Source organism: Fulmarus glacialis, unplaced genomic scaffold (genome assembly GCF_000690835.1).
Source record: "Fulmarus glacialis isolate BGI_N327 unplaced genomic scaffold, ASM69083v1 scaffold523, whole genome shotgun sequence".
In the NCBI taxonomy this organism is placed as follows: domain Eukaryota; kingdom Metazoa; phylum Chordata; class Aves; order Procellariiformes; family Procellariidae; genus Fulmarus; species Fulmarus glacialis.
In genome coordinates, this window is record NW_009204652.1 from 54,530 (window position 1) to 68,375 (window position 13,846).

Genomic DNA, 13,846 nt, shown 5'->3' on the forward strand with positions numbered 1-13,846 from the left:
GTGTGAGTAACGACTACGTTTGATGCAGGATCAGGTACTTTGGTGCTTGGGCTTCTTGCAGGAACAGAAGCAGACAGGGGAGGCAGAAGTTGGGGCTGTCATCTGTGTACCCCTATTTTGAGGAATAATGTCACGCAGCGCTCCCATTTCTCCCTGTTTTACCTCTCTTTGCTCTTTTATTCATATTTTCTTTCCCTCACGCTCCTTATCCCATCCAGAATAACAGAATTGGCCAGAGTGGGCTCATGTCACTTCTCCGTTACTTATGCTGCTAACAGAGAAATCCAAATGAGCCATGCTGCACTTTACTCCTGAGGCTTATTCCTCGAGAAAGCTGTTTCTGCTCCCAGGGAAGTCAATGGAAGTCTAATTAGTCCCAGATGTTTAGTAATAACAAGCACTTCCTTTTGGTAGAGCCAAACAAAAGCAGTGTTAAAACTGTTAATTAAATGGGTTTGGCTCTGTCATCAGGTTATTAACTAATTCCAGTCATGGCAGCCAAGCTAATACTGGCTCTCAGAAGGAGATATAATCTTGCCATGCTCGACACAAAAGGCATGAACTCAGGATGTGGATAAATTAGCCCGCGTCTGGGCGCTCAGCTCAGCTTGCTTTCACACCAAAGGAAAAGCTCACCGACTTCAACATGGGGCTTCCCGCTAATCCCTGGGTTTGCTGCTTGTGCAAACTTTCTCCTAGAAGAATAAGAGCTTGAGCCGATGGGTAGCATCGATTTTTGCAGATGTTAGGTCAGGCCCTATTGCTGCTGACCGTTTGTGCAAATGCTTGCCTACATCTTCAGTAGATCTCCTTGTTCTCCATTGGTTGTACTCTAAGATACGGAGCAGCTGTCCCTGCCTCAGGACCAGAAGGTAAAGGTCTAAGGCGGAGTCTGAACACCATAGAAAAATAGGAAGACATAGCTTTTTATCTGTGGAACAGTCCAAGCTGGTGCTTTAATGTATTCACAACCCTGTGCTTTTTACAAAATTCAAAGGTGTTTTTATTGTACAAAATTTCACAACGAAAACTACCAGCCAGTTTCTTACATAACTGCTTTAAAAATAGAATTATACACCTTTTTGTAGTGTGTTAATTTTGACATTCACTAGCTGGAAGAAACAGAAATGGAGCAGCAATTTGACTCTGAGTTATTTACCTGGACAGGTTTTGGTTTGACCTCTATTTCTCTTATGTGCCTTAACGTACAGTTCCTGGCATTAACAGAAAACCTGATACAGCTCCTTTCGAAGCCATTGAACCCCGTTAGTAGGTGAGACTCCCACTGTTGGTGAGCTTCTTTTCACTTCAAAAGGGTGAATCTGCCGTCAGAGTACGGGGCATAACATATGTCAGTGTCAGCTTTTAGCAACGCAACGGGTTGGCCACGTTAAACCCATCACAGAATGAGGAGCTTCTTGCAGCCAGTCCTCTAGACCATAATCTCTTTTTAGGGAGAGACAGTGGACCTCTCATCTCAATAATGGCCCAGGACTAGGTTCCCTGTGTATTGTTTCACACTGGTATCTTTAAAACACCTTTTTGCTGTCTAACCTCCTGTGACCTTTAAAAATACACATTTTTTTTTTTTTTTGCATTGAAATGCAACTGTATGCAGTGAGTTCCCAACAGTTTTCCCTAGAAATATAAACATTTCAGTCCAATCGTAGCTGGTTGAAATTCATTCTCCAAGATTTTTCTTTTAAAAAGCTTTCACCCCAGAGATGAATCTCTTCACATTAAACCCAGTTAAATATGTATTGCACGTGAGGGGCAAGTTTCTCCTCTTTGAGTTGAACTGTGGACCTGTGACCTTCTGAGCAGATCTGGGTAACATATAGTGCGGTTGTTTCGCGCCTGAGATTTCTCTTACATCCCTCGTGGGTATTAAGTGCCAACACTAATTAACCTCATCTACCTCTCGTGGCTGGAGCAACATACTACAAGCAAAGGGAGGTATCCAAAGAGTTTCCTACCACCAAGGTCTTTGGTTCCCATGGATAGCTGTGGATTTTCTAAATGGCAACCATGAACACAACAGACATGAACTGTGATTTCCTTTTTTAGCTAAATTCTCGTTGTTTTGGAACTCATGGGAGATTTGCAACTAACTTCAAGGACTGAGCGATTGTTTATTGGCCTGCCCTGGCGTTGGCTTGTATGATTTAAGCTTAAGAAGGGTTAGGAGCTGTTATTTCTAACCAGTTAGGAAAAAGCAAAGCTTGTAGCTCAAAGCAAAATATCTCATGGAGGCACGTAACTTTGAGAAGGGCTCGCCTACTCAGTTGATGTCATCAATGACTGTCATAAAAAGGAGATTCAGTTACAACGCTCAATTTGCACAAAGTCTTTCTGTGAAGGTGAGATCACAAAGTATCTCTGAGCTTAGTGAAAAGGGCTTTTTCTTTTGCTCTGGTTTAAATTACACATCCCTCAAAACAACAGCAGGGTTTTACGGTGGCCTCTTCTACCACCGTATAAACTTTTTAAGCAGATCTGCATGTGAATGAAGCAAGTGCAAAACACGGCAAATTCTCCTTTCAGTCCCTGCAACTCAGAGCACTACAGTGGTGCAGTTCAGGGGCACTTTGAAACTGTCTTAAAATCCACAGTTAAAAATCAAAGATGAGAATTTTACCCTTCATTTCTACACACCGGCAGTGTAGCACCTGATTTTCTTCGGTTTTCAAGGCATTTTGTGTTCCTATGCTTTAAATTGATGGCTAAAGTTTTGCCTGCGGAAGCAAAAAAATGAACCCACGCCAATGATGATCACGGATAAAACCAATACGAATGTTAATATAATAAGGAAGTTGATTTTCTTTAGATCCTCTTTTTCACAGTCTTCTGGTCTAATGTTCCCGATGTGCATTTCTTCCTGGTACCCAAAGTTCTGAGTGTACTGGCATGTTAAGTGCTCCACATTGGGGATCTGGACATTTTTGTTCTGGATCATTGATGAGAGCCAGATGTTTCCACAGCAGTTGAGTGGGTTCCCAGTGAGATACAAGTTTTTAAGGGAATTTTCTAATGCTAAAATATTGCTGTTCTGTAATGTACTAAACCTGTTGTTCCGTAGGTCCAGAACTTCCAGCGGAGAGTCACTACCCCACTTAGGCAGCCAGTTCAGCTGATTTTCAGAGAGGTTTAAATGTTTAAGGTGACTAAAACAGGGCAAATCAATATTTAAATCTATCAGGCTACTGCCATGTAAATACAAATATTCCAGAGACTTTTCCAGTCCTGATAATGCTTTAACTTCTATTTTCAGTCCGGGGTTCATGGAGAGATCCAAGACGATCAGAGAAGTCTTGTAGAAAGTGTAGGCTGGTAGGATGCTGAGCATGTTGTCGGCTAGGTACAAGTACTGAAGAGTAGGAGAATCAACAAATGATACACAACCATTTTCCTCTCCAGCAAGTCTTTGCTTAGCTAATCCTGAGTACATGCTGCAAAGGCTGATATTATTGCTCTGTAGATCAAGCAGTCTGAGGCTAGGAAGGCTTGAGAAGATATCAAACTGCAGGGTCTGAAGATGGTTGTTTTGAATATAGAGCTCCTTCAAATTTGACAACGTGCCAGCATCTAGCAGAAGGTTCTGCAAAGCATTGTAGCTCAAATCGAGGACAGTTAGGGAGATCAATGCACTGTCATAAGTTACTGCAAATGCCTGAAGACAGTTTTTACTGAGATTAAGGGTGTGAAGGGACAACATTGATTCAAAGAACTCATCCGGAATGGATTTGATTTCATTATAACTTAAGTCTAAATATACAAGCTGGGATAAATAAAGAGAACTTTTGTTTCTACTTTGCTTCTGATCAAGAAGATGAAAAGAAGCATCTAGCCATTCATTTTCCATATAGTCCATTTTATTATGAGGGGATTCAGCGGTGAGCTGGATTAAATTCTTGGATAAATTCAAAGTTACCAGTTTATTTACCTGGGGGAAGACTGGAAAGTGAAGCAGTTTGTTTTCACTCAGATCCAAACATCTTAAGCTATATTCATCATCTGACTTTGTGGTGTGGAAGGTCTCAATGCTATTCCTGCTAAGGTCAAGTATCTCCAGCTGCCTGAGGTTGAAATCAGAGATGCAAGTAATTGAATTCATGGAGAGATTGAGTTTGGAAAGGTTCACTAAAGTCTCAAAAGCACCTTCTTCTATTTCCATGATGATATTACTCTGAAGATCTATCTCCACAAGATTGGGAGATCCCTGAAACATCTTGTGTGATATCATTATAATACTATTGTCTGCCAAGGAAAGATACCGCAGTGCTGGAGCTTGTTTAATGAAATACTCAGCCATCCCATTGTACAGACTGTTGTGGGACAAGTCCAGTATTTCCACCCTGGGTAAAAGTCCAATCCCCTCTGTCCCATTCTGAGCAAGCTCATATAAGTTATTGTTGGCTAAATTTATTTCCAGCAAACTCGTCATGTGTGCAAAGACTCCAGGTGTGATGAAGCTTATCTGGTTAGAGCTTAAATCCAGGCACTGGAGGGAAGTGTAAAATGATAACGGCATTTCAGGGATGCTTTGAATCAGATTTCCCGACAGATCTATTTTGTTTACATTCGGATGGAGCTCACGAGGGATTTGGTGGAGGTCTTTGTTGTGGCAAAATGCCTGCGAGTTTGCCTGCCAGAAAAAGAGAGAAAAGGGGTTGTCACATGACAAATGAAAAACATCTTTGCAAATATGTACAGAAAATAACATTGAGCATCCAGGCAGACCCTTCTTCTGAAACACTGATCACATTACTTTCTCTGAGCATTCGGACAGCAAGAACAACAATCCTAATGCTTCTTTGCAGCTAACAGCACTCATTTCATTTTAAAGACATTTCTGACTTACAACGGTAGAGAGCTTAATCTGCATATGATACCTACTAAATGTTCTCCTTTTTCTGCCTTTCTCCCGCGCTAATTTTAATAGTCCCAAGTAAAGGAGTTTTGCCCTCTTTCCATTGCTATCAAGCACCATTTCCTCACTTCTGTTCTGATGTTTAATTTTCTAAGCTTCATCACTATATTAGATTTTGCAAACTCTACTTGCAATAGTAAGTAGTACTTACAAAAGCTTCACTCTGTTGGCAGCATAGGTCCCGAAGCAAGGAGGTGGAGAAATGTATAAGGATCCTATAGCACAAAACCCATCTCTCTCCTTAGTCACACCCTCAGATATTTGATCATGTTTTCCTTTAGCCATGGCTTAGTTAAGCAATGCATCTTTAACCAAATGGGTCATTCAACAACTGAAACATTTCTGATGCAAATTTCCAAACTCTTCCTGCTTTTACCATCCATGTTTGTCCTTTTCTAAGGCAACAGTTCCCTTCTTGTGTGGGGAGCACGCCTTAGGAAACCACCCACGCAAGACACCCGTGATACAACATGGAAAAGACAAATTAGGTAAAGCCAGCTTTTGAGAGGAAAAAAGCTGTGATGTGCAGTGGGGGTCATGCCTTTTGAGTCCAGTTCTCAGCAACGAGGTAGAGAAAAAACCCAAGTGTGAAAGTCAAATTCACCTTCTAGATGCATGTCTGTTGAATTGCAGTTAGTATTGAAACTGTGTCCAGAGCAAAATTTGGAGTGTGTGTTCATACGGAACATTGGAAACATGAACATGATCATCCTTGCATAAATGTCAAGCTGTGTTTTGTTATTAAGGAGAACATACAGCAGCAGGAGGAAAAGGCAAAAGGCTTAGGCAGCATTTAAGTTATTGGAGGAAAACTCTTGTTACGAATGTATTTGGGTGACTGGGTCATGTACTATTTGTAGAAAGATCAGAAAGAAAAGAAAGAAAAAAATCTGTTGAATCTTAACTTCTGTGGAGAAGCAGAATCCAGATTCCATGACGCAAAGCTTTTCAGATATTAAAGAAACATTAAAAGTAAAAAACATTAAAAAACATCTGTTTCATGTGAACTTTTAGGTGAATGAAGTGGCAGGTCTGTTTAGGAGAAGTGGGGCAATAGTCAGCATTTTGTGAATCTCTTTTGCATCATGTGAGTTTTGGAGACCGCACAAAAATGTGCCAGAGAAGTGTAAGTGCTCATCCAAACTCTAGATATACACAGGCTGCTCCGCAGTCCTTCCCATGATACATCTTTCCCAAAGATCCCAAGTAAATGGCTTATTAAAACCTGAACCCCTTCCTTTTTTCCCTCCAACTCACTCAAATCTCCCCCAGCTAAACAAATTAGAGAAAAAGAGAAGGGAATTTTCTGGCTTCTCCCTGACATTATTTCTTTCCTGCAAAGCCACTGTAGAATTGCTCATTTTGAGCTAAAATGCGCACAGGGTTGGGCTTAGCTCCGAGGCCCAAATAACAGAGCAAGAAGCCTCTTCTTGCTTGGTTTGTGGAAGAGGGAGAAGCCAGAAGGGTACAAAAATCCAGAGCGAAAAAGCGGCAGCCGCTTTGCAGCCTCAGGCAGACGCCAGGTTTCTTCCCACACTTTGAGCCAGATCTCAACAAGCGTTGAGCACCCTCCGCTCCCTTTGGGCACCCAGCATCTTAGCAAAGTCCTGATCCAACTCCTGTCGATGCCAGCCGGCTGGTTTTCACTGAAGTCGATGGGGGAGAGGTCAGTCCCAGTTCATCACGTACCTTGCAGGATTGGGCCTTTAATCTGCATCCACTGAACCCTCCCAGTGATAAAAGGGACTGATAAAATCTATACCTCCCACTGTCTGCCATTTGTTCCTATAACATCTCCCCTCCCGTTTTTTTTTTTTAAACTTTCATTCCTTTTCACTGACTATTTTGATCCTCACTGAATTTCTTATCTAGTCTGTTCTGCACCATCTTTTCTCCCCTGAGGCTCAAACTGCATGAATTTCGTTCTCATCAGCACTAGGAAGAAAAGATGAAGCACGTCTCAGTGGGACGGAGAAAACAGCATCTGTTTTGCGTGTGTCTCCCTTCCTCCCACCCTGCAGCCCAATGGGTTGGCAGCCTGAGGCTAGAAAAGAGGTTTTTGCCTCTCTCATGTTCTGACTTCATAATCTCTGCCAGTGCTGCCACTGGTTTGTTTGAAGTCCATTGGCAAGAAATACTGCAGGGTGGGGAGCACTTGGTCTCTTCAGTGTCTGGTTCCATTCAGGTGCTGGTGAAAAAATGAACAAATGCCTCAGAAGCTGAGCATCGTTTGGATTCTGACTCCAGTTCTTCACTGCTCAGCACTGGGTGGAAGTTGTCACCCACCTCAGCAAGAGACCCACAAACAAAGCAGCTGGATCCAAGCCTCCACTCGTGTTCTGTATCATCTCATGAGCATTTGAACGAAAGAATTTGGGCTGGAGCCACTTGGCACTTGTGGACTTGGTGTTCTGTATCACCTCATGAGCATTTGAACGAAAGAATTCGGGCTGGAGCCACTTGGCACTTGTGGACTTGTGCTTGCACAGTGTCCATGCCTATTCTCTAGAAGAGCTGCCCAGGCGGAGGCTCAGCTACACAACGAAACCTTAGCAATTTGCCCAGGTACCACGTATCAGCTGACCTATTATAGCCAGTTATTCACGTATTCTTGCATGACCTCACTGCAAGGTAATCGATAATTTGCTAAAAACCCTTCCCTTCTATGAATTGTTTGGAAGGTCCTCCTTTCCCAGTTACCATGAACTAGCAGAAACATCTTTCTTTGGGAGGTAAAACATGAACTAGTGGAAGCCCCTCTCCTTGGATGGCAATATGAGTTAGGAAGAACCTCCTGACATTTAGGGACATGGTTTAGTGGGCATGGTGGTGTTGGGTTGATGGTTGGACTCAATGACCTTAGAGGTCTTTTCCAACCTTAATGATTCTATGATTCTACGTTTTAAGCTATGCCTTGTTGTCTCACAAACAGGCAGGTGTGCAGTAACTTGTATAAACACCGCAGCTCACTCTCGTCTCAGGGGTCTGGTAGGGACTGTTTACTTCCTAAAACCTCTTCTACAAGGCTTTGGTTCAATGACAGGAGCACCAGTAAGGAGTCGGAGAGGGGCACAGGTTTCTGACTCGTGCCTCTTCCACGAGATCTGGGATGAAAGTTTCCATTTCTGAGCCTTTGCTATTCTAAAGGTGTCGCCACAGGGAAAGTAACGTGTAAAACAGCGAGGCTGTGATGAAAAATCATCGTGTGAAGTAAGCGGGAGTCCCAATGGACCCATCACTAATACAGTAGCTCCCTCTTTCTTCAAGCTGCGTGGAAATGTGTTTGGATTTACACCCTCCTCCTTCCATTGGACAAAACGCCCTGTGAAGGAAGACGAGCAAAGCTCCATCGACATTAGCAATGCTGTTAATTTATACCAGATGAGCATCCCAGCCCCCGACTGCAGCGTGTTTTCTATCCGGGCTGAATTTATCCCAGCCTCGTTGCGCAGAGCCTTGGGTTGTTGGCTTGCTGAAAGCAGTTCACAGTGGAGTGGTGGAAACAAGCGTGTGTTTACTTCTCAGCAATCAGCCTGATCTGTGACCCGTCAAGAAATGGGACGGGGCAAATCTGCTTGGATTATTGCATGTCTCGCCCAGCCTTCATGTGGCTATGACACACGGGACCCAAACTGTCATGTTTACAGTGGCTTCATCAGTCTTCCCTCTCCAGCCAATGAATTGAGCTACCCAGTCACCTTCCCAAGATCTTTTTATATATACTAGGTCTTAATTTCTCTGGAATTCAGGAAGTGCAGCAATATGGCAGGGTGGGCAGGAATGGAATGAGTCCCATAAGGGAGATGTGTACAGCTAGCAAATTATTTTTTTGCCTATTTTGGAAATTCTTGAGGATTTGTGCCGAACAGCTTCAACGCTCAAAAAAAAAAAAAAAAAAAAGATAAGTATTTTTAAATAGCCTGTTACAGTTAGAAGCACTTGGATAGGGAAAGGAGCAAGTTCAGCTTTGGATAACATTTATAATATTGCACCAGGTGCTTGCAAAAATTGAAGGAGCAAATTTCGTAGTGGAGAGAGATGCTTTGTCACTTCTTTTACCTCCAGCAGAAGTCAGATACAACTCCTCTGGCAGCAATGCTGTGTCAGGGCAGAGGAGGTCGGTCTCCCTGTTATTACAAAAGGGCTGGTATAGATGTATTTCATAGAAGGTGCTTTATTTAAAGCACAAAGAGCTCAGGCCTGACATAAAGGACTCGATTTTAGATCTAAGTTCTTTCTCTGTCTCAGCCACAGAACCCCCGTACAGTCTTGGGGAAATCAGGTCAAATTTCTTTTAACCAGCTCCCTTTAGGAAAAAAAGGAGATAATGACACTTCTTTGCCCCCCACCTTTTAGGTGCTGTGACTACAACAAGGACATGGCCTGAGAACAGCCTGCTGAGGGTCCACGAACCCAGCAAAGCCCACCATCACAGAGAGCCTGGTCCTGGGGGGGTTCCCCTCCCAGAGACCATAGCTATTCGTGCAGTGCCTGTAACAAGGGGGTCCCAACCTCATCCGGGATCTCAAGGGGCCTGAGTAGGGAGACAGCCTTACCATTTCACAGGACATCCTCTCTGTGGGCTGATAGTTAGAGGTCCCTTTGTTCACCACTGCCAGGAAGAAGATGACGTACAGTTTCATGGTTCTGCAGGTAAAAGGAATTACGGTTAGCTTTCAAACGTGACACAGTGGTTGATGCATGCGAAAGCTGGCACCAGCTCATTGTCTAACATGGAGAAGTGCACATGCGGTGAAATAAATTAACCCATCTCTGAGCCTACAGCACTTACGACCTACCTATGTATCTTTGTATCACTTTGAGCCTGGTCGGAAAAAGAGAGGTTTATATTAGGACTTGAAAGGATTTCATGGGATTGCCCCAGTTGTGATTTCAGCTGCTACCTAGATGATATCCAGGCCACCCAATGAAGTCCAGATGCTCAAGCTGGGCAGCGTGTCTGGCATCATGGAGAAAGACAACTACTGAAGACTGAGTTACCTTCACTCTCCTCAGAGAGGCAGCTCAGGTATTTTCAACTGGGCTAGAGTTTTGGGGTGCCAAGTCCTGAGCAAAGCCAACGGGTGCCACTCAGAAACAACAAGTGTTGGGAATGGTTTCCATTTCCATCCACAACATTTTCTACTCCTCTCACCCCGGAGCATCAAAGAGCTGTTACACACTCATCCAGATTTGTTGAGTTAATATAAACAGCTTAAAGCATGGGCTGAGAACTTATTGTCCAAATGTTAGTTTTCCATTTTATACATCCCAGGTATGGGCAGGCTTTTAAATACTTTTGAAAGCAGATGCCTTACGAAGAGACAGATAAAAAATGGAATGGATTTGTGTGAAACGAAGGTTTCATCAGAGTTTAACTGTTTGGAAAGCGCTCCGGAAAAGAACATAGAAATAACCGCAAAAGGAGCAAATAACACTGGGAGGCCTGGGCAATGGGAGAAAAACGCAGATGAAGCCAAGGGAAAGCATTTGTCCCTCAAATGGCCTGTTTCTTGACGGACACTAATGAGGTCTCTGGTTGTGGTCATCACTGATGTGAGCTCCAGATGTCACTTCTTTATGACAGCCTCTGTTGCAAACATGCCTAATCTATCTGTATTTGTACAGCTTCTTGCAGGCAGATCTGAGCTGGTCCTGCCCGCACCCAGAGCCAGTGAGACACACGCCAGCTCCCAACTGGAAGCTATGCAGCAGTGCTTAGCTAGCACTGCTCTTAAGTCTTTCCAGGAGCAAGCCTGCATCTGGCGTGTTCCAAACGCACGCCAATCCCATGCACATGTGCCGCCAAAACCCGGCATCAACGTACTGTTACTCAGCAGCTTCCACCCACAGAGCATCAGGAGGCTGGAAACAAGAAAGATGGGATGATTCCCAGCTGGTGGAGATCCCTCCTCTTAGTCACTGTTTGAGGGATGCAGCTGATGGCCACGCTTCCACGCAGCAATGGCAATTGCTGAACAGCAATGCCGACAGGTTCACTGTGGGAACCTGCCCATCCCTCCACTTCCCAGGGAAAAGAGTTGTGTACTAGGAAAAGAGAAATTGGAGAGGCTTAGACCACAGCTACTCTATTTTCAGATTGTACATTCCTTCCAGTTCAGGGAAACAACTAGTGATGGATGATGATCTGGGACCCCAAAGTGAAAGAGTTTGGAGTTTGTCTTTGGGGCTCAGCAGCAGGATCAGAAGTCTGTTTCCCCCCTCTAAAACAAGACCAAGGATGTTCTTTCTTGACCCTTTTAATTATTGTTTGCAAAATACCCTGAAATCATCCTATGGAAGGAGAAATTGCTGATAGCACCATCTATAATGTCTCTGTTGTTCCCCCTCTGTTCCTCATTCCCCAGGCTTAGAGGAGTGGGTGCCTCTTCTAAGGAGGAGAAAATGAGTTTTATTGGTTGGGTATTAGTTTGCTGGAACTGAGAAAAAAAAGACAAACATACTGATGACTACAAGGCTTTACTCAGAGTCCTCAAATGGAAATTGTTTCTGTTTACATCCAATGAATTAAGCTGACAAAATCTCCATGGATATTACCCACAACAGGGCACCACCCTGATGGACAGCGTGCGTCCCATGTGCTCTGCGATGTCTTCTCTTGTCACACTGCCAGTTCAGAAAACGGGCCCTTTGCTTCTTGACTGATAAACCTGACACAACCCACGGTCTTAACATGCTTTGAAACTTCCTAAATTATAAGTTCATCAAGCAACTGCGAAATTGATGTATTTGAACACAAAAACCTGATTTAATGGCTTGCTGCGTAAGACAGATCCGTAGTAAACAAGGACGCTGTCCCTCAAAGTGTTTCTAAGGTGGCTGTCACACCCTGAAGCACTGGGGACGTGGTGGTCTCTTCCCGTATGAGACCACCTGGACTCCATCCAGAGAAGGGTAAGCCACTCCTCATGGTACAACACAACCTCCTTGCTCATGGAGATTCCCTTCCCAAGGTGATATTCAGTTCAGCCGAAGAGCTTTTCCCTGCTTAGCTTTTCTCTGGACAACCTTTGGACCCACCTAGCATGACACAGCACTGTGCCCCCTCCTCTCTGCCCTCTGGGCAGGTCTCAGGTGCCCACCACCCTCTCCCAGTGCAGAACTCAGGGTCACAGGACCCCCATTGCCCTGGTGTCAGAGAGCATCACCACTAAACCCTGCCTGCTGGCACTGCCACTGATGTCCCTAACCACAGCTTACAAAAACAGTCCGGGAGCAGCAGTAGCAGCAACTCGACCTAAAGGAGCTTTTAGTGCTCTGAAGCTTTCCCAGCAGCTTTGTGCTCGGTGCCAGTTTGTTCCCACTGGCAGCTGTGATTGATAAAAATGCCAGCACACCTCAGAGCAAGACTGAGCACTGCATTCAGTGTCACAGCTTTCCATCAGGGTACTTCAAAATTACCCAGCCCTATCCACAGCCCAAAAATATAGGTGATTTCAGTGAGTAACACCTCTAAGGAATCTTATTAAGTGGGTCAAATAATTTAGCATCTAGAAAAAGCATGGTGCCCAAACAACGTCAGCATGTCCACTTAACAGGTGGGAGGGCAAAGGCAGGGAAGAGCAGCGATTTGCCCCAAGACACATTTGAAACCATGGAAGAACCAGGGTTTAATCCCAGTTTGCCCAGTTCCCACTCCAGAACAATCTTCCATCTCTATTACAATATTAACCCTGAAACCACTTCATAGATGTTGCTTGTAGCTAACAACAACAGCACCTTCCAAATTTCCCCCAAAGGTAATTTTTGTTACTGCTTAGACAATTAACAGAGACATTCCCCTGTGCCAAAGAGAGGTTAAATACGAGAGAACACACAAAACACAAACCAAACTCCCCAGGGTCTGATCCTTTTTCACACAAGGCTCTTTGCTGCCGTGTTAGAGCCTTCAGGGTTAAAAAGAGTGAATATTCCACATTTACCTTGTTTCAAGGGTTTCTCGCATCCCCAGACACTGCTTATCATGTCTTTAAAAAGCATATCCAGCTCTTCAGAACCAGCTCAGTCCTGGTACCGATGAAATTGTTCTTCAGCTTCACGTTCACCCGTTCGGGATGCCAAGAGACTCACTCGTAACTTCATAACGAAGGCATTTTCAGAGAAATAACCTTATTTGGGACAGTGTCTGCTTTAAATTATGTTGCTTGTCTTCCTCCGGACTCCTCTCCGGGCTCTTGCTGGGTCCTAGCCACCGCTGTGCTCCGGACGGAGTCAGCTACTGTGCGACATCCTGAAGCCCTGGCTCGGGGCAGGCGTTGAGAAACAAGGGGGATTTTTGCCAGAGAAACTGTCAGGATCAGGCCACGGGTTTGCTCAGGGGAATAAGTGACTTATCGTTGCCGATGCCATTGTTCAGCTGCGTGCGTGGTGCAAGGCGGCGTGTTTACTTTAGGGTTTTGTGTCCGCGAGTTACATTCCTGGAGGGTTGCAACCTCCTACCCCTGCACCTAAATCACTCTCTGCATCGTTAGGAAAAGAGCGCTCGAGGATTAAAGGTTTCAAATTCACGGCTGATAAATATAAAAGCCCAGAATCTGGAAACCTGTCCTGGAAGAAATAACTCTTTCTCTTTGCAGTGGTCCCGCTGATCGGAGCGCGACAGCAGTCTGCTGGCAGGAGGGGGGTCCACTGGCAGCACCTGACTTGAAGAGTTTTCGTGGCACGAGACAGGAATCAGGGACCTTGATAAAGGCAGAGGGGTCAGAACATGCAGATGAGCTGCTGAATTTTTGGCAGCGAGTACATAGTGCTGAATCGACCGGACCTGCTAGGAAAAATTCCCGTTGCAAAAAGGGTGCTTTTGTCATGCAGAAGATCATTTTGGATTGCCTGCGAGTTCAGCTTTTTATTTATTATTTTGTGCTGCCCTCTAGGGCTGGAGCAGCTGTCTAATTG

The 13,846-nt window shown here is 44.5% G+C and overlaps 1 protein-coding gene across 1 annotated transcript; it reads right to left on the reverse strand.

The window, feature by feature from the left end:
- Window positions 1–2,704: 2,704 nt before the first annotated feature.
- On the reverse strand, window positions 2,705–13,174 carry LRRC32 (leucine rich repeat containing 32). Its single transcript, XM_009575051.1, has 3 exons — window positions 12,874–13,174; window positions 9,487–9,577; window positions 2,705–4,645 (listed from the first exon to the last, which is right to left on the reverse strand). Exons 1-3 carry the CDS (start codon window positions 12,894–12,896, stop codon window positions 2,705–2,707), a joined length of 2,055 nt encoding a protein of 684 aa, XP_009573346.1. The 5' UTR covers window positions 12,897–13,174.
- Between the last annotated feature and the right edge of the window lie 672 nt (window positions 13,175–13,846).

Bases quoted from the DNA above. Each gene is read 5' to 3' on its own strand.
- LRRC32 (XM_009575051.1), bottom strand. From the start codon at position 12,896: ATGCGAGAAACCCTTGAAACAAG. The intron at 9,578-12,873 runs GTAAATGTGGAA...TTTTACCTGCAG, and splicing joins CGAGAAACCCTTGAAACAAG to AACCATGAAACTGTACGTCA. The intron at 4,646-9,486 runs GTAAGGCTGTCT...TTTTTCTGGCAG, and splicing joins AGAGGATGTCCTGTGAAATG to GCAAACTCGCAGGCATTTTG.